The sequence below is a fragment of the Populus nigra genome, chromosome 19 (assembly GCF_951802175.1).
Source record: "Populus nigra chromosome 19, ddPopNigr1.1, whole genome shotgun sequence".
Classification (NCBI taxonomy): Eukaryota; Viridiplantae; Streptophyta; class Magnoliopsida; order Malpighiales; family Salicaceae; genus Populus; species Populus nigra.
Window position 1 is genome coordinate 2,840,468 of NC_084870.1, and position 17,182 is coordinate 2,857,649.

General features: G+C 33.1%; 4 protein-coding genes across 4 annotated transcripts; 1 reads left to right on the forward strand and 3 right to left on the reverse strand.

The window, feature by feature from the left end:
* The first annotated feature begins 6,718 nt into the window (after positions 1-6,718).
* LOC133679539 (protein transport protein Sec61 subunit beta) lies at positions 6,719-7,393 on the forward strand. The gene has a single exon (XM_062102158.1). It carries the CDS (start codon positions 6,863-6,865, stop codon positions 7,181-7,183), a length of 321 nt encoding a protein of 106 aa, XP_061958142.1. The 5' UTR covers positions 6,719-6,862; the 3' UTR covers positions 7,184-7,393.
* A 792-nt stretch (positions 7,394-8,185) lies between these two features.
* Positions 8,186-9,154, reverse strand: LOC133679538 (fasciclin-like arabinogalactan protein 12). The gene has a single exon (XM_062102157.1). The coding sequence runs from the start codon at positions 9,088-9,090 to the stop codon at positions 8,299-8,301; it is 792 nt and encodes a 263-aa protein (XP_061958141.1). The 5' UTR covers positions 9,091-9,154; the 3' UTR covers positions 8,186-8,298.
* A 2,304-nt stretch (positions 9,155-11,458) lies between these two features.
* Positions 11,459-12,624, reverse strand: LOC133679911 (fasciclin-like arabinogalactan protein 12). Its single transcript, XM_062102644.1, has one exon. It carries the CDS (start codon positions 12,514-12,516, stop codon positions 11,707-11,709), a length of 810 nt encoding a protein of 269 aa, XP_061958628.1. The 5' UTR covers positions 12,517-12,624; the 3' UTR covers positions 11,459-11,706.
* Positions 12,625-14,815: 2,191 nt separating this feature from the next.
* LOC133679552 (DNA polymerase II subunit B3-1) lies at positions 14,816-16,655 on the reverse strand. The gene is made up of 4 exons (XM_062102176.1): positions 16,185-16,655; positions 15,937-16,021; positions 15,322-15,363; positions 14,816-15,210 (listed from the first exon to the last, which is right to left on the reverse strand). The coding sequence occupies exons 1-4, from the start codon at positions 16,590-16,592 to the stop codon at positions 15,137-15,139; spliced, it is 609 nt and encodes a 202-aa protein (XP_061958160.1). The 5' UTR covers positions 16,593-16,655; the 3' UTR covers positions 14,816-15,136.
* Positions 16,656-17,182: the final 527 nt, after the last annotated feature.

Here is a 17,182-nt window from a genome sequence, read left to right on the forward strand (position 1 = left end):
TATAATCAGTAAATAATATGACATTTTTAAATTTTTCATAACTTCCGGAAAGTGTTTTCCGCTAAAAAAAAAAGGAAAACACTTTCCTGAAAACCAAGCCAAATTTTCCTTTAACTGGAAAGTGTTTTCCGTTAACCAACTTTTCTAATGACAAACAAACACATGAAAGTTTGAAAAATGGTTTCTTGAAAACCACTTTTCATCAAACAAACGAGGCTTTAGTTTCCAAATAGATTTAAACCGACTAGAGGTACGATAATGGGGAAGAAAGGAATATGTTTGGAGATTTATCTCGGGGCAAGTCTAACCTCATACCTATTTCTAAAGATCTACTTAGACAACTAGTTGTCTATATAAAGGGTGTTAATGAAGATAAATTTGCTGGAGGTCGTAGAGCCTTAGCATTCCAAGATAGACCACCATAATAGAAACATGATTATTGCATAAAGGTATAAATTCCTACATTCAATAAAGATCTAGACATATAAGAATTCTTTGATCGGATCACTGAATGTGATAGGGTTAATGAGTATGCATGTTTCATGAAAGAAAAGATGGTGAAACTGGTCATATATAATCTAAAGGGTGGAGCTTCTTTCTGATAGAAATGTTAGATAGATATGTAGTTAAAAAATGACCTATTACGTCATAGATGCATATAAGGCAGTTGATGCATGAAAGGTTTATTTCTCCTGACTATGAGCAATATTTATTTCAACGATACCGAGATTGTTCATAAGGTAATAAATCTATCAATAAGTATACCGTTGAATTTCAAAGGTTGATAGAACATAATAGACTTAAGAGATGGAGAATCAGTTGGTTACAAGGTTTTTGAGAGGTTAAAGCCAACAATCCAAGATAAGATTGGAGTGCAGATGTTGTACACACTCTTTGAGGCAAGTAATATGACGTTGAAAGCTAAGATGCTAATGAAAAAAAAGGATGGTAGTAGTAACATATTTGATCATTCTATTAAGACGTATATAAGGCATACAAATTTGATCCTGCTAATAAGAAGAAGGCAACATATACCGTCAAAGCTCACTCTAGTAAGACAAGATGCTACTAAACCTGACCATGGTTTAGAAAAGCAAGCTGAAATGAACAAACTAAATAACCTCCATGCCAAACCAATGATAAGTGCTTTAAATATAGAGAGCCAAGACATTGTTCTAGTGATTGTAGGAGACAAAAATTTATTAATGCGATTGAAAGGTAATATGAGCTAGAACCCTCAAATGACAAGGGTAGTGTGAGTTAGATGGAGAAGATTTGTATAAGTATATATGATGATGATAAAAGTCAAACTTATATGGTTAGAAAGATGTTGCTAACATTAAAGATTGCTAAATATTCACAGTGAAAGTTATTTTGTACCCGATATACCATAAATAAAACCATGTTGGACTTAATTATTGATAATGGAATCTTTGAAACTATTATTGTTAAATATATTGCTAATAAATTGAAACTTCCACTAGAACCTCATCCTTAACCTTACAAGATTGGACGAATTAAGTCAGTTGAAGAGATAAGCATAACTCAATGTTGTATAGTGCCTTTTTATTTTTTATTTATTAAGTATAAGGATGAGATGTATTATGATATGATAGATATGGATGCATGTAATTTGATATTCGATAGGGTTTAACAATATGATATGGATTCTATACTCCTCGGTAGAATTAATTTGTATAAGATTAGAAAGAATGAAGTGAATTATAATACTCTTGTACTATTAAAGGGAGAACCTAACCCTAAAGCTTCTAAGGTAAAAAGAAAGATTTGTTTTACATTAATCAATTCAAAACTTGAGATGCAAGTTAATCTACAAGAAACTATACAGATTCATGCACTGATTATGAAGGCTTTAGTGGATGGATAAACATAAAATAAAAGAGTAGACATTCATGATGCATTTAAAACTTTACTTGATGAGTTTGAAGAGATTCTACCTAATAAATTACCAAATGTATTGTTACCAATAAAACATATTTAACATCAAATTGATTTGGTGTCAGAAACTATCTTTCTAAATCTGTCACATTATCGAATGAGTCCTATAGAGGATGATATATTAAAAGAGAAAGTATAAGAGTTGTTGAGAAATGGATAAATTCAAAAGAGCCTCAGTCCTTATGTAGTTTTAGCATGGTTGATCTTGAAAAATAATGGTAGTTGGCATATATGTATGGATAGTTGCATCATCAATAAAATAACTGTGGGATATAAGTTTTCAATATCTAAGTTAGATGACATGGGGCATCAATCTTTACAAAGTTTAATTTGAGGTGCAAATATTATCAAATTAGAATTTGGTCAGAGGACCAGTGATAAACAATTTTCAAGATAAATGTGTTGTACATGTGGCTGGTTATGCCTTTTAGGTTGTCTAATACTCCAAAAACTTTTATGAGAGTGATAAATCAAGTTTTACATCTTTTCATAAATAAATTTGCACTTGTTTATTTTAAAGATATTCTAATTTATAGTAGATCTGAAGTTGATTATGTGGGGGCACTTAATTATGATGCTTGAGGTATTGTTGGACAATAAAATATATGTGAACCTAGAAAAGTGTAGCTTATTAATTATCAAACTAATGTTTTTTAGGCTTTATTATTATTGATGAGAAGGTTTAGACTATTAGAGATTGACCAACCTCTAAAATAGTTAGTGAGGTTCGTAGTTTCTATGGATTAGTTACTTTTTATTAGAGATTCATGTAAAATCTCAACAATATTATTGCACCCATTATCAAATGCATGAAAAAAAAAATTAGGGAGAATTGGAAAAAAAAAAAACTTCGCTTTGATAAAAATAAAATAAAATTAAGCAATGCTCTGGTTTTGTTACATCTAAATTTTATCAAATTGTTCAAAGAGGAATGTGATGCTTGTGGTATATGATTGATGGTGCATTATCCTAAAAGAGAAGATTTATAGCACTCTTTAGTGAGAAGTTAAGCGATGCTAGGTTAAAGTGGTCCCCATAAGATAAAAAGTTCTATATTGTTTTTCAGACTCTTAAGAAGTGGGAGCATTATCTAATAAATAAGGACTTTATATTGTGTTTTGATCATAAGGCACTGGAATTCTTACATAATAAGAGAAGAATTAATAATGATATGTATGCAAGGTAGGTCACTTACTTGTAACAATTATTTAAAATAGAATTGTTGATGCTATAAGTAGGATAACAACCTTGGTAGTTATTTTAAGGGGTGAGATCATTGTCTTATACAACATGATGAGGATTTCGATGAGTTGTGGATAAAGAGATAAAATTTTTTTGTTAATAATATTTATATTCATGAGGGATTTTTAATGAAAGGCAATCAATTTTGCATTCTCAATCTTCATTGCATGAGAAAATGATTAAGTATTTACATGAAAAAGGCTTGGTTGACCACTTGGGATGGTAGTTGACAAATTTTGTATTTATTGTAGTTGACAGATTCTTAAACACTTTATTCCTTGTAAAATGATGAATAATACATATGAAATTGCTGGGCTTTTCTTTTGAGAGGTGGTTTTGTTTATATAGGGTGTTAAAGATCATTATTTCTGACTGAGACAATAAGTTTCTCAGTCACTTTTAGCATATATTATGAAAGATGTATGATTTATCACTATAGGTGATGAGAATCAATAAGCAACACCGTAGAATCTACTGCATGTACCGATGAGACAAATTACAAAGGTAAAAGCCAATAAGATCAAATAGACACTCAATGGATTGATTCAAGATATTTATGCCAAGTAAGCCTTGAGAATTCCTTCTAAAATGGTATCAAGTATGAAATTGAGTTCAATAAGGGTTAAGCCTTGATCAACATGATCCAAGCAAGAGATGAGGTTGTTTAACATGTACTAGAGCTTGACTATATAACTTTATGTTAATGGTCATCACTTTCATTTTACTTGTTACATCAAGCTGAAATTTTGCTAAAATTTTTTAAAGGCTATGTTTTGTATAAGGCTACAATTTTGTAGTGATCAAACATCGAAAAGCCTTCTAATAAGGTTCATAAGTTACTATATAGACTGAGCTTTATTTATTAAGACTTGGTTTTTTTTTTTACTATTGGTTTTTCATTGAACTATATAGGACTTATTATTTATATGAAGTTCAACCTTTATAACTTTAATTATTGATTCATTATAATCAACAAGTCAAGGTTTTCATTCAATAACTACGGTTCTTTGGTTCAGGTAATCACTAGTTCTTTTCAACTTGATTTTAGTTTTTCTAGGTTGTGTTCAATCTTGACTATGATTTATAGGGTTCTTACCTTCTCGGGTCTGCATAAATAATTCAATATTTTGGCACATCCATAAACATATAGGGAACCATAGTTGCTAAATCAAACTCTTGAAAATATAACATGGAGCATTTATGGTGACAAACCAAAACATTGGGATTATGCCATTGTGCAAGCAGAATTTACATACAACAATACTAAGTACAATGCCACAAATAAATCACAAATTAAAATTATATATTTGTGGTGTCCTAAGCATATGCTGGATTTTATGCGAATTCAGAATGGTGTGATGGATTTAGCAAGGTTGCATAAAAGATGATTATGGGTACACAAGCTATAATGAAAGATGTGAGGTAGAAGTTGTTGAAGGCTAATGCCATATATAAGGAGGTTGGCGATAAAATACTTTGTGCTAAAGTGTTCAAAGAAGGTAATGACATTCCTGCTCAAAAAGAGATTTACGGTGGGTTGTATAGTAAGCTGTGACAGAAGAAATACAACCCTTACACCATCATAAAGAATATTAATGACAATACTTATGTTATCGATCCACTAGATAATATAAGTATTTTCAAAACTCTTAATGTTTCAGATATTTTTTATTTTTATGATAACTAACCTTTATATCTAGAGTTTGAAGTTGATTCGAGGTTGAGTCTTTTGCAAGTAAAAGGGATTGGAGTAGGAACTTATTGCAAACTAGTTTATGAGCCAAATAGACAAAGCTAAGCTTGAAAAGAAGTTCGTGAAGAAGTTGAGACACATCAAATATGAAACTTGACAAAAATAACGATAATGTAAGATTCAATAGTTGGATCATGCTCAAATTTGATCAGATGATTCAACAGGTCAAGTTCTTTAGTATATGCCTTTTTTTGGTCATCTAACCATTGGATCTCCTAGAATCAGGCTTACAAATTATTTGTTTTTTCTATTTTAATTATTTTTTAAGGAAATTTTTTATTTTAATTATTTGTTTTCTACTTAACTTAGATTTCTTGTTTAGGTCGGTTTTTAAGCTCTAATTCAACAATTTTGGTGCTGTTTTAACATCAAATTATTATTTAGATTTTTTTTAATATAAAATATAAAAACTTTTCTCTATTTTTTTAATGAATAAAGTTTAGGACAACAACTTTTTTATTCTCACGAGCAAATTCTCTTGTTATTTGTTTTTTTTATATATACTGTAAGGAAACTTTTAATGGTTAAAGAAAAAAGTTTTTTTTTTTATGCCTTGAGATTTGAAAAAGAAGAAGAAGAAGAGAAAACTAGTGATTCGACACCCTTATCAATTTATAAACCAGATCGATTCTAATAACATCGTTTTGGATAGTTAAAAACTGCAACAGTTTGGAGTATGCGCTGGCCTATGGATGGAATGACTAAAGCAGACAGATTTTGTGTGGCTGTCTTTAATTTTCTGACAGCCTGAGTCTGCTTTTCTGTCCAGGAATCCGCATCTTTCTTAAGCATGAGCTGGAATGGTCTTGTCATTTGTGCAACTCGAGGGATAAAATTTAATATAAAGCATAATAGTTTATAATTAGATTAGATAATCTACGATTTAAAAATTTTAATTGTTAATATTTAATTGTCAGGGATGAAAACTTAACATTTTAATTAATTGATTTTTTAGGGTATTGATAGTTAAATTAAATGTCAATCAATATTATATAGAGGTGATACTTAAAAGTTTTGATAAAACCCTTAAATGGTACATGTTTTATGATTGAAAATTGAATTTTATGATTTTTTTAAATTTTTTTATCTATGAAATTATTCCAATCTCATGACCTAGATTTCAGATTTGACAGGTTAACTTGAGTTGACTTGAATAAATTTTTTTTATTTTTTGATTATTTTTAATTTTGTTTTTCAACATTGAAATAATTAAGAATTTATCTTTATAATTTATTATGATTTATTTTTTATAGAGTTATCACGGTCTCGTGACCCGAGTCATAGATTTGATAGATTAACCAAGTCGATTTAATATATTGCAGTTTCAATATTAGAAAAATAAATTATCCAATATATAATTATATTAATATTTTTTTAAAATATCTTTCAACATGTATTATATTTAGTTTATAATTGAAATTAAGTCTTGTATTTTTAATTAAAAAACATGTTACCATCACTTGCATAATTCGTCTTACATTAAAAAAAATTATCCTACTCTCAACACTACGTGGGCAATGATTTAGTTTCATCCATTGAACCTAAACAGACTGACTTAATTGTAAATTAATTTAGTGTTTTGAGATAAAAATGTATTTTATTAAAGGAGAAAAAGCTTAAAAATAAATCTATTTTAGAATAAAAAGTAATTGTAATAACTATACACTAGCTAAGTTTTGGACATGAAAAATTAATCATTAAATACTCAAAAAGTTTGACAAAAGTCAACATCGAGAAAGTAATTATAACCGCGTGAGCATTCCTGATCCGCGCGTCCAGTCTAGATAACATCCATCCAAAAAACCCGCAGCTCTCTCCAAACCCCCTTCAATTTCCATATATTCACACTCCTGCCACATTTGCCATTTTCAATTTTTATTCTCCCTTCTTCTGTAGTTATCCTCAACGATGGCGAGAGGTGCTTCTCAATCGCAAACCACCTCCTCTTCTTCCTCTTCCCGTGCTGGAGTTGCGGCTCCTCGCGGCTCCGCTGCCGCCACTGCTGGGATGCGCCGCCGCCGCGTCTTATCCTCCGGATCCTCCTCCGGCGGTGGTAGCGGTAGCGGAATCGGAGCCCCTGGCGGCAACATGCTTCGATTCTACACCGATGATGCGCCGGGCTTGAAGATCTCGCCCACGATAGTCCTGGTGATAAGTCTCTGCTTCATTGGCTTTGTCACTGCTCTCCATGTCTTTGGCAAGCTATATCGCAGCAAGGTTAGTCCCTGAGCGTACAACCCGAATAAAAAAAAAAGGATCGCTTTCTATTTCGGATCTTTGACTCGGCAGTTGAATGCTTTGTTTCCTTTTTTTTTTTTTTGATATTTCTGTAAATAATCATGGCAGGAAAAAAGGTTGCGGATAGTTTTGTTTCTTTTCCTTTGGATAGTATTGTTACTTTCAAAGTAACTTTTTTATTTTACTTTATGTATTTATTTATGGGTTTGATTTTTCTGATTAATTGTTTTAGGCAATTGATTTAATTTAACATGTTAGAGAGGTGACTGGCCAGCCAGCCAGCTAGCTAGAGTCAGTAATTCTTTTTTCTGGAATTTAAATCGAGGAACATCCTGGTTGCTGCAGACGAATTTGAATTTGAGAAATCAATAACTATATGTATATCTTAGAGTTGGAAAAAATAAAATTGTAGAAGATAAAATGCTGAGCTTGGAAAATCCAACAATAATTAGTGGTAGCTTCCTGCCAAGAGAATTGATGATATGATTTGAGGAGGTCTCATTTATGATAATTGGAGAGGTCAGTAAATGCTGGCAGCTCTGTGTCTCACCCCCTGGAGAAAATGGCAAGTTGCTAGCAACAAGCATTTCTTGCCTGAAACTGGCCGGATTCATCACCGGTTTCCCTCCTCGTTTCAACTACTAAACAACTAATGATAACTCTTAACTCCGCAACTCCCCTTACCCCTCATCATCAGCATGTGCTGGTGTTGGTTCCCTAGTTAGGAGGAGCAGCAGCCCAGGGCTGGAATTGGAAATTTATGATGAATGTGGGGTGACAATTGGATAATGCATTGATTCTTTTGCGGTGCAAAACATGTATCCAGGACGATCGTTTAATGGAGTCGAGGTTATTTTTGTGGTCAGCTGTCAATTTGCTCCTGTATTTTCATTTCAATAAATTTGCCTTGTGCTGTCTCAGTTTAGTTAGTTGAGGTCAATTACTGAAATTTATTTATATCAGGCGTTCCGGAAAAAGTAAAACAAAACAAAAGAAAAAAATTAAGGCAGAATTATATAAAAAAAAAATTATGCAACGCTTACATTTTCATTATGTAAGGAGTATTATAAATACCATTTGAGTCATTGGCCCCACTTAAAAATATTTTATGGATCCATTACTAGAGCAGCTATATAGAGGCCAGCCCCGAAGAGCACAACGTTAACACGATGTTGCCAAGCAATAACTAGTGCACTAGAAGCATCCCTGGGAGCAACAGAATCAGGCTCTGCAAGAGGCTTTGCCGGTGCTGGAGCTGGAGGCGCCGGTGGGAAAAGATCTTTAGGAACTAGCACCTTGTCGACCTCATAAATAGCAACCTGCTTGTCTGTGTATATAGTGTTTGATATGCTTGTTTTCGTAAGCCCCGAACTTACTGTCACTGAGTTATCACTGGTGGTTATAGTAAGTGGGAACTTCCGGTCTGATCCTGCCAGGGTTTTTACAGGGTTACTTAGAGTCTGGAAATCGGAAATTGAAAGAAATCTCGGTAGTATGTGAAATTGCACAAACTCGAGTTTTTCTCTATCGTTTAGGGAGCCTACGGCCCCAGCAACTAGGCTTGTAAATGCGTTATCATTTGGCGCAAACATGGTTATGCCATCGGTTGAGCTGTTAAGCTGGGAAAATAACTGGGTATCCACATGGGTAGCTTTCATCAGGCGGACGAAGGATAAGAAGCGGCCAGCTTTTAAGAGGATTTGGAGGGTGTCTGTAGGGCCAGCTGGGGGTGGCGGTGGCACTGGTGCCTTTGTCTGAGTCGCTGCTGGTGACTGGGCTGGTGATTGGCAAAATGTTTGGGAGCAAGTATGGAGGAAGAGGAGCCAGAATAACAAGATAAATGGTTGCATTCTGGGGCAGAGGTGTGGCCTGTATTGTACAGAATAAAAAAAATACATATATGATTTGTTCCTTTAAGCGTTTGATTTGCAGAGAGCTAGCTAGAGAGAGTTTATATATATATATGTAATTACGGTAGCTAGCCTGTAGGTGGAGAGAAGTGAAGTAAGGTGCTGTGGTGCAATTATAGTTACGAAAGAGTAGCTTATCATAGTCAGGAAAAGGTGGAGGAGGGCATCCACTTCCTAGAACTTGTGCTGCTTAGCTACACATTTTATCCAATTACTTTGGAAGGTGAAGATTAATGTCAACGTTTCAGCAACTATTTTGCTTGCGAAGGCAGCAAGCAAAACCGTGATGATACAGTGCTGGGAAACAAAAAGGTACTGGATAACTGTAGAGCTGAGGTCTGTCTGTCAGCATCAGACAGAAAGTCTAGCCTTTTCACTCAGTTTCACGTTCACCTAGCCTAGCCTAGCCTAGCCTAGCCTAGCTTGCTAATTCTGGTGGAGTAGAGTGCACCATTGGCCTTCGTTTTTCAGCAGCCCAAATCAAATCCCAATGTGCAAATAAATTCCCATCCTGTGTTTAGCAGTATCACCTGTTTGTGATTATTTTTTAAAATATTTTTTTATATTAAAATAATTTTTTTATTTTTTAAAAATTATTTTTAAAATTAACATATTTAAAGATGAAATAAAAAAAATTTTCTGACCTAAGCTTTTAAATAAATATATAAAATTTTTTAAAGATAAATTATTAATTCATATCATGAATTTTTAAAGGTAACAGTAAAGTTTTAATTCAAATACATTAACTAAAATATTAAAAAATAAATTTGAAAGTATATGAAATTAAAGTGAAAGTAAAAATAAACTCACTATTAAAGTTACATCCTTCGATGTTTTGTGGAATATAATTCATTTATAATCGAATTTGAATCGATATTGTAACAACCTCTCAACCATGATAAAATAAAAATTTCATGTCAACTGAAAAACAAAGTAATTATATTTTTTTCCTCTCTCAATTCCTCCTTCCTTCACTTGATTCTTTCTTAGATTAGTATTTTATAAGTTGGACTTTGTAAGTTTACAAGGTTATTCTCTCACTTTTCTTATTTTTTTTTCTTGGATTTTTTTTATGTTTTTCCCTTACTTTTCTCTCTTTCTCTCTCGCCTTTTCTTTTCTTTTCTTTTTCTTTATTCTGCTTCTGCCCAGTCGGCAACATATAAAAAAAAAAGTAAAACTGATTTGTTTTATTTTTTTTTATGGCAAATAACCATTTTACCTTTAATGAGTCGTTTTGCTTTTATTTGATGTTTTTTTTATTAGCACTACCAAACTTTGTTCATCCTACAATTTTAACCAGATTTTATTCAATATATTTTAAGATTCCTCATAAAATTTCAGCTCAATCTGATGGTCGGATTGAAAATTACACCCAATAACGTAAAATTGGTCAAATTGTGATTTTTTTATCAAATTTTTGAATTTCTCCAAAATTTTTGAAATTTTAACACAAGCTAAAACATCGTATTAGAAGGCTCCACGTAAATTTTTAAATTTTTTTGATACCTCAATTGATAATTACAAATTTTCTTTACATAAAACTAGTAAAAAATATTGATAAAATCTTGACCTGGGCTAGAGCCCACCCTAGCACATGCATGCCTCCGCTCTTGAACGCATCAAAACGATCCAAAACATACAAAAAAAATTAATTTTTAGCAAAAAAAAAATTGAATTTTTTGGAAACGCTTCTGTAATGTGGTCTACTTTGAATTTTTTGAAAACGCGGGTTGGCATGTGTTTCCAAACGCTCATGTAATGTAGCTTGCGTTTCCAAACGCTCGTGTTTGGAAACGCGGTTTCACTCATGTTCTTAAAAATTTTAATTTTTTTACTTAAAATTAATGGTTTTTTAATGTTTTTAGATTGTTTTGATATGCTAATATCAAAAATAATTTTTTAAAAATAAAAATAATATTATTTAATGTATTTCTGAGTAAAAATCACTTTATAAAACAATCATAACCATACTTTCAAACACATATTCATCCTTGATAGTTTTCCTCCAGGGGATCGTCTTTGATTCAATTAGGAATTGAGAATTGAGAATTGGTTGGTTGTTTTTAAGAAGAAAATTCAGATAAATTCATGTCCTCGTTGTATTTTAAGATTTTCTTAATACATTAAATTGATTGATTTAAGAATACTCTTTCTGAAAAAAACTTGTGTAAATAATTAATCCTTAATTCTATTTTTCAGGATGGAATCCCCTCCTCTTAATTTATTTGATTTTTTCATTATCTTTTACTATATTTGCGTTATGAGTGTAGGATTGTTATATATATATATATATATATATATATAAGCAGCATATTGTAAAATGAAGGAAAATAGTAGGATTTTTGGGCAAATTAATTGAAGACACAAAATCCATTCTCTTGAGTAATAAAATCACAAACTTAAATGATACAAAATTAATGGGAATGACAGGAAAACGTCAATTATTGAAAAGCAGTACTGATCTCCATCCATCTTTGTCACCAGTACCATGCATTGCAAACTCCACAAAATCATAGTAAAATTAAAAAAAAAAAAAAACATGGAAAGGGACCAGAAGTATATATCTGCACCCAGGCCAGGCCTCAGCTTATGTAACTCATGACTCATGAATATATTACTGCACCAAACGCCCAGCTGACTGCAAGAAGCAAGGCGTTGTTAAGCAGAAAAAGCAGAGCTGGAGCACCAGAAATATCCTTAGGAGCAGTAGGGCTCTCTGCATCGGGTGCTGCTTTCCTAGGCTTTCCCAGTGCTGGTTCAGGAGCAGGGGCTGGAGGCTTAGGAGTAAATATGTCCAAAGGAAATAGTACCTTATCAAGTTGATAAATAGCAAGCTGGCTGTCAGTGTATACAGTGCCTGATATGCTTGTATTTGTCAGCCCTGAACTTATATTCACGAAATTCCCGGTGGTGGTGACATTTAGTGTTACCCTGGGACCTGTCCCTGCCTGTGTCCTTACAGGGTTACTCACAGTCTGAAATTGGGAAGTTGATATAAATGCAGGCAGCACGTGAAACTTCACCAGCTCAGTCTTGTCTTCATCGCTTAGAGAGTTGAGAAAGCCTGCTTTGAGGCTCGAAAATGCGTTGTCAGTAGGTGCCAGGATTGTTATTCCATTGTTCGTGTTGTTCAGCTCCTTGTTTAACTCGGTGTCTTCTGTTGTAGCTTGCATCAGGCGGGCGAAGACTGTGAAGTGGCCAGCCTTCTGCAAGATTTTATTGACGTCAACGGGGCCAGGTGATGTAGCAACCTGTGCAGATGGTGCCTGTGAGGAGTCTGCAGGCGGTGCCTTCACTGGTGTCTTAGGGGGCGCCATAGCTGGGGCCGCGGCAGGTGACTGGCCCAACGTTTTTGTACAATGGAGGAAGAAAAAGATAAGAGACAATACTAAGATGAAAGATTGTGGCCTCATCTTGAAGTAGCTAGGAGTGCTGTTTTGTTGCAGCGGCGGCCTATCCTCTTGATGTTCTTGAATGGAGTTGTGCTTGCAGAAGTGTTGGGTGTAGTGATATGATTATGAGGAGGACAGATAGGGTTTTTATAGTGGTCTGGTGAAGAGAGGATCAAGTTAGGTGCCATGAACACTATTAGTTACACGAACACAGTAAATAGTTCCTCAATCATCTTTCTGGGAAAGGTGGGAGGGTATCAGCTATCAACTATCAACTATCAACTGGAGAGAGGGAGAGCGAGAGAGAGAACAAGCTACTAGCTAGCATCTTGTTCTTGTAGTTAGCATAGCAAATCAGGAAAACTAGGAGGATATTTCAAGTGGGTGTGTAGGCAAAACTTCATTATTCATGAATTTAGATGGAGATTGTCCGTGTCAAACAGCAACTATAGCTATATCACTAACATATGCTTTCTGCTGTTACTGTTTAAGAGTGTAACAAAGATTATATTTTAAAGTGTTTGTTATTGAAAATGTATTAAAAAAATATTTAATTTTTTTAATATTAATATATTTAAAAATATCAAAATAATAATAATTTAAAACAAAAATAAATTTTAAAATCGCGTGCAGAACATGCTTGTGATTAGCTAGCTGAAGAAAGTGGATAATTCACTTCATTTCAGCTACTCAACAATTTGCTTGCTAGAAAGTTAGGGATATTTCACTTGCCTTAACATTTGACATTCGAACATTTGATCTCCGAGTATTGTTCTATATTTTGGAATGAATCCTTGAGTTTTTATATCTATATATGTTTATATATTTTCAATAGGCTTTGATTTTCTGACACTTTTTGAAACAAATATGTTCCTCCGGATACAAAATATTGACATTAATTTGGAAGAATAAAAGGCATCGACAACAAAGGGGAAAAAAACTTTAATCAAAAATGTATTTTGAAACAACAACAATATAGATTTGCTGGATAATTGATTTCAACTCAATATTAATGCTATATATTATATATATTTGAGATTGAATTTTTCTCAAATCAAGTTTTATTATAGTTATAATTAGATCATTAACTCGTGCGCTACGCTCTGGGATAGATTAAGTTTTCTTAATATATAAAAAATATTAAAGTATTGCTAACTTATTTTTTTTTTTTAAAATAACCATGGATTTAAAATATGATTCAAATTAGATGCTATCATTTTCAAATATCGATGTAGTGATGTATTGGATGATATTATGTTTTGAAATAATAAGACGATAAAATATTAAATCAAATTGAATTAACTTGTTAAATTCATGATACGAATCATAAAACCATGATAATTATATAAAAAATAAATTATAAAAACCAACTCTCGATCAACCCAATGATAAATAATAAAATTGAAACAAAAATATTAAATTAAAAAAAACAATAAAATCAATTTAGTTAACCTTTCGTATTTGTCATATCCTTTTGTTTCGTTAGTATCCAATTTAACCCATAACTTAGACCCAAGGCCTAGATTGAACAAGAACCCACGAGTAGTCAAGTCCATTATGTTATTTTTAATAAAATAACTTTGTTTTGAACAATTTTTTTATTTTAAAAGCTAAAACATTATTTTGAATAATATTTTTTTTTTAATTCATTGTACACATCTCACGAGAGCTGCATATCACTAAGTGATCGATCAGATCAACTCCCCAAGTTGTTCAATAACTAAAAAATCCTCCAATATTGACCTGCCAAGCTAAATTGAATTTAATAATTATAACTTTAATAATATCTATATTTTATTCATTATTTAGTTTTGAATATCCTTGCCAAACCCAAACATTAACTATTTAGAAAAAAAATATATTCTGATTAATGTGGCATCACAGGATAAAAACAGTGAAAATAAAAGAAATATATCTTATATTTCTTATTCGTAAATTCACTTAAAAATTATTTTAAAAACAAATTTATTTGATATCTTTGTTTTAATCCCTCAAACTACACATGTTTTTATTCAGTTTGCATATTCCTCCTGTAAATACTAACTAGCTAAACACAACCTAAAAGTTAATTTGAATGCATATTCATTAAATTCAAATGAAATTGTGATCCATAGACCAAGTTTGGCAGGCTACAACTTAATGACCAATCCCCCCACAGCACAAACATCCAAGCAACTGCTAAATATCTAGTAGTGCGAAAAAGAATTACTCCTTTCCGAACTAGTAGTGCAAAATATACTGTGAAGCTATCCTGCATTGGAAGAATCACTCATTTACAGCCTTCTATAAACTATCTGCCGTAAGATGATTGGGATGCAACTGTGAAAGCATGGGGAACAAAGAATGAACCCCACACAAAATATATAAGAATGCGAGGCATAATGCTTCATGGATCAAACAAGAAAAGTTTCCGGTTATGGCCCCCAGTTAGAGGAGATGCAACCAGCTCCCATTACCACAAGCACACAAATTTCAAAATGCCCTCTTAGATTTACATCCCATCAAATTTGTTGAGAACCAATGCCTAGGCAATCATATTACCAACTGATAGCAACAAGGCAAGGCTATGAAATGAGCATGATTCCGCAAGCAACTCAAGACCAAAGAAAACTTCTAGGATTATCATCTCCATTCCCATGGCTTAACCTTGCCCTGACATGGCCAGTGTTCTGTCTGCCAATGCATCCTTCGCATTTAATTTCTCAGGAACAAAATCTAGATGCACAAAATAAGTTATACCAGGCAGCATAGCACAGTCAATATAGGTAAAGTTTATGCTTGCCATTAAAAATGAGAAAGAATGGACAGAACATGAGTAAAAAGTACCCGAAAGGAAGTCAAATCTCCTCCTTTTACTAACAACTGTTGCTGAAACAAAAAAGAAAACAGCATGTCTATTAAACTCGGGAACATTATTTAGCAAGGCATTGTATAGTGATTCTACTGTCTCCTGCTTGCTCATTATGTGAGCCATCAGATAGTTTCCAAAGGCTGATATAGTATAAAACATGAAATTAATTTGATTTGGCAGTGAGCATAAAACATAAAAACAACCAGCTTGTCATAGCTGCAAACAGCTGAATAGAAGTGAGAGATAAAATAAATGGGACATCATGTGCAATAATTTAGCTAGATTAGGTTTTTTTTACCAAAAGAGAGAAAGAAAACAAAAGTAAAATAAAATGTTGACATAGCAAAATAAAGTGGGATAAAGGGTACTAGATTCTACAGTTGAAAATGTTGACATAGCAAAATAAAATAAAATACTGAGAAATCCCAAATTCACAACAAGAAAAGAGCTCAATTTCTAGCTCTCAAATGAAAATTTATCAAAATTGGTGTAAAGCAATGATCACACAGAGCAATGTTCCAGTTACAGTAACTGCAAACTTAGTAGAAAATAGAAGTTAATATGGAGAGAAAGAAAGAAAGAGAGATTACATAGGTGCTTGTAAGCAAGAGACTTCTTACGATCCTGAACTGAATAATCATATGCTTCGTCACTAAATTGCTCCAGAAACTTCTCCTGCTCAAAACCAACCATAGCATACACAGTAAGACATGCTGATGCAATAATAAAGCCTTAATTACGACAGTTGGGGCACAATTCTCAAATAAATAAAACCCCTTAAGCTCCTTAACCCTAACATTTGCGTTGATAGAAGAAAACAAAATGAAAGAGAAAGTACCGTGGCTTTGTTTACTAAGAAAACGACATCCTGACTCAATAGCGACTCAGAATCTTCGCTCTTAATAATCCTCTTTATCCTGGCCATCGGAAACCTACACGCCGTCCCATCTTCTTCTCCTTCTCCGTCGAAGTCATCATCTTTTCCTTTTCTTTTAGCATTATTAGCACTCTTGATTTTAGAGCTCTTCATGCTTCGATTCTTGATTCCGCTCTTCGTTTCATCATCCTCTCCCTCGATTTTTATTACTTCCTGTGAATCGCTGCTGCTGCTGGAGGAGGATGAGAGTAATAAGACAACAGGTTCTCTTGGTGAACTATTGCCTGTCTTGCTCTTGCTTTTCTTCTTCTCTTGCTTTGATTTTGTGCCGACGACGACTTCTTTGCTGCTACTCCTTTTCTTCTTCATTTCTCTTTTGGATTTCGCCACTCACTTCATTTCTCTCCGACAGTAGGTACTGGCGATCGATGGCACTTCCAAGGATTACTAGTGGTTTTGGGCCTTCAGTTGCGATTGGGCTGGACTTGTCTCCAAACCCATAAAGGAATCGTAACCGTTAAATGATTTACATTTTTTCTTTTAATATACTATTTCCCAATTATACATGCAAACTAGTATATTGATTCGTGCTTCGTAATAAATTAATATTATTTTTAAAAAAATATAAAAATATATTAAAAATATTTTAAACATTTTGAGTCTGACAGTCATGTTAGATCCAAGTGAATTAGGTTCAATGACCATACTAAATCCAAGACACTTGGGTCTAGCGATCATGTCAGATTCAAGAGTCGTCAGTCCGGGGCCAAACATTACTATCAATTCACGCCCGGGTTTAGCACCAAACATGCAGACCCAAGGATCTTGGCCTAGCATTGTTGTCAAACCCAAGATCCTTAGGTTTAATGTGATGCCCAGAACCAAGTAGCTTAGGTCTGACATGTTTACGAGACTCAAGCAAGCAATAAACAAATAAAGAAGAATTATGTACTTTAGTT

Coding starts and splice junctions, on each gene's coding strand:
- LOC133679911 (XM_062102644.1), bottom strand. CDS start 12,516: ATGAGGCCACAATCTTTCATCTTAGTATTGTCTCTTATCTTTTTCTTC.
- LOC133679552 (XM_062102176.1), bottom strand. CDS start 16,592: ATGAAGAAGAAAAGGAGTAGCAGCAAAGAAGTCGTCGTCGGCACAAAA. Junction 16,022..16,184: donor TCTTAGTAAACAAAGCCACG/GTACTTTCTCTT, acceptor GGTTTTGAGCAG/GAGAAGTTTCTGGAGCAATT. Junction 15,364..15,936: donor TCTTGCTTACAAGCACCTAT/GTAATCTCTCTT, acceptor TTTTTGTTTCAG/CAACAGTTGTTAGTAAAAGG.
- LOC133679538 (XM_062102157.1), bottom strand. CDS start 9,090: ATGTATTTTTTTTATTCTGTACAATACAGGCCACACCTCTGCCCCAGA.
- LOC133679539 (XM_062102158.1), top strand. CDS start 6,863: ATGGCGAGAGGTGCTTCTCAATCGCAAACCACCTCCTCTTCTTCCTCT.